Below are 982 nucleotides of genomic sequence, written 5' to 3' on the forward strand. Positions count from 1 at the left end.
CATCCGAAAGGAACTAGAAAACTAAAGGCTTTACCACACTGTTTACATTCATAGGGTTTCTCTCCAGTGTGATTCTTTCATGCATTCGAAAGGAACTGGAACAACTGAAGGCTTTTCCACACTGTTTACATTCATAGGGTTTCTCTCCAGTGTGAATCCTTTCATGTATTCGAACAGAACTGGAACAACTGAAGGCTTTACCACACTGTTTACATTCATGGGGTTTCTCTCCAGTGTGAGTTCTTTCATGCATTCGAAAGGAACTGGAACAACTGAAGGCTTTACCACACTGTTTACATTCAAAGGGTTTCTCTCCAGTGTGAGTTCGTTCATGGATTTGAAAAGAACTAGGACAATCAAAGGCTTTCCCACATTCCTTGCATTTATAAGGTCCATTTCCAGTGTGCATTATCATATGTCTTCGATAGCTTGGAAGAGAAATGAATGCTTTCCCACATTCCTTACAATCATAGGGTTTCTCTCCTGTATGAATTCTTTCATGTTTTCTAAAGGAACTAGGAAAACTGAAGGCTTTGCCACATTTTTTACATTTATAGGGTTTTTCTCCAGTGTGAATCCTTTCATGACTTCGAAAGGATGTGGGACAACTAAGAGCTTTACCACATTGCTTACACTGATAGGGTTTTTCCCCAGTGTGAGTCCTTTCATGTATTTGAAAAGTTTGGTAATATCTGAAGGCTTTTCCACATTGTTTACATTCATAGGGTTTCTCTCCAGAGTGAGTTCTTTCATGATTTCGAAAAGAGCTGGGATGACTGAACGTTTTCCCACATTCTTTACATTTATAGGGTTTCTCTCCTGTGTGCATTCTCATGTGTCCTCGAAAGGTTGTGTGATAAATGAAGGCCTTCCCACATTCTTTACATTCATAAGGTTTCTCTCCAGTATGAGTTCTTTCATGTATTTGAAAGGAACTGGGCCAACTGAAAGCCTTACCACACTGCTTACATTTATAGGGTTT

The 982-nt window shown here is 39.4% G+C and overlaps 1 protein-coding gene across 1 annotated transcript; it reads right to left on the minus strand.

Annotated features, from left to right (window-relative positions):
• Positions 1–22: 22 nt before the first annotated feature.
• On the minus strand, positions 23–979 carry LOC108525477 (zinc finger protein 709-like; the record flags this gene model as incomplete). Its single annotated transcript, XM_017866441.1, is given in 2 exon segments — positions 23–73; positions 76–979. Coding segments are annotated over 2 exon segments (955 nt in total), but the record flags the coding sequence as incomplete, so codon positions are not given.
• Between the last annotated feature and the right edge of the window lie 3 nt (positions 980–982).

Source organism: Rhinopithecus bieti, unplaced genomic scaffold, assembly GCF_001698545.2.
Source record: "Rhinopithecus bieti isolate Rb0 unplaced genomic scaffold, ASM169854v2 scaffold_58300, whole genome shotgun sequence".
NCBI classification, from domain to species: Eukaryota; Metazoa; Chordata; class Mammalia; order Primates; family Cercopithecidae; genus Rhinopithecus; species Rhinopithecus bieti.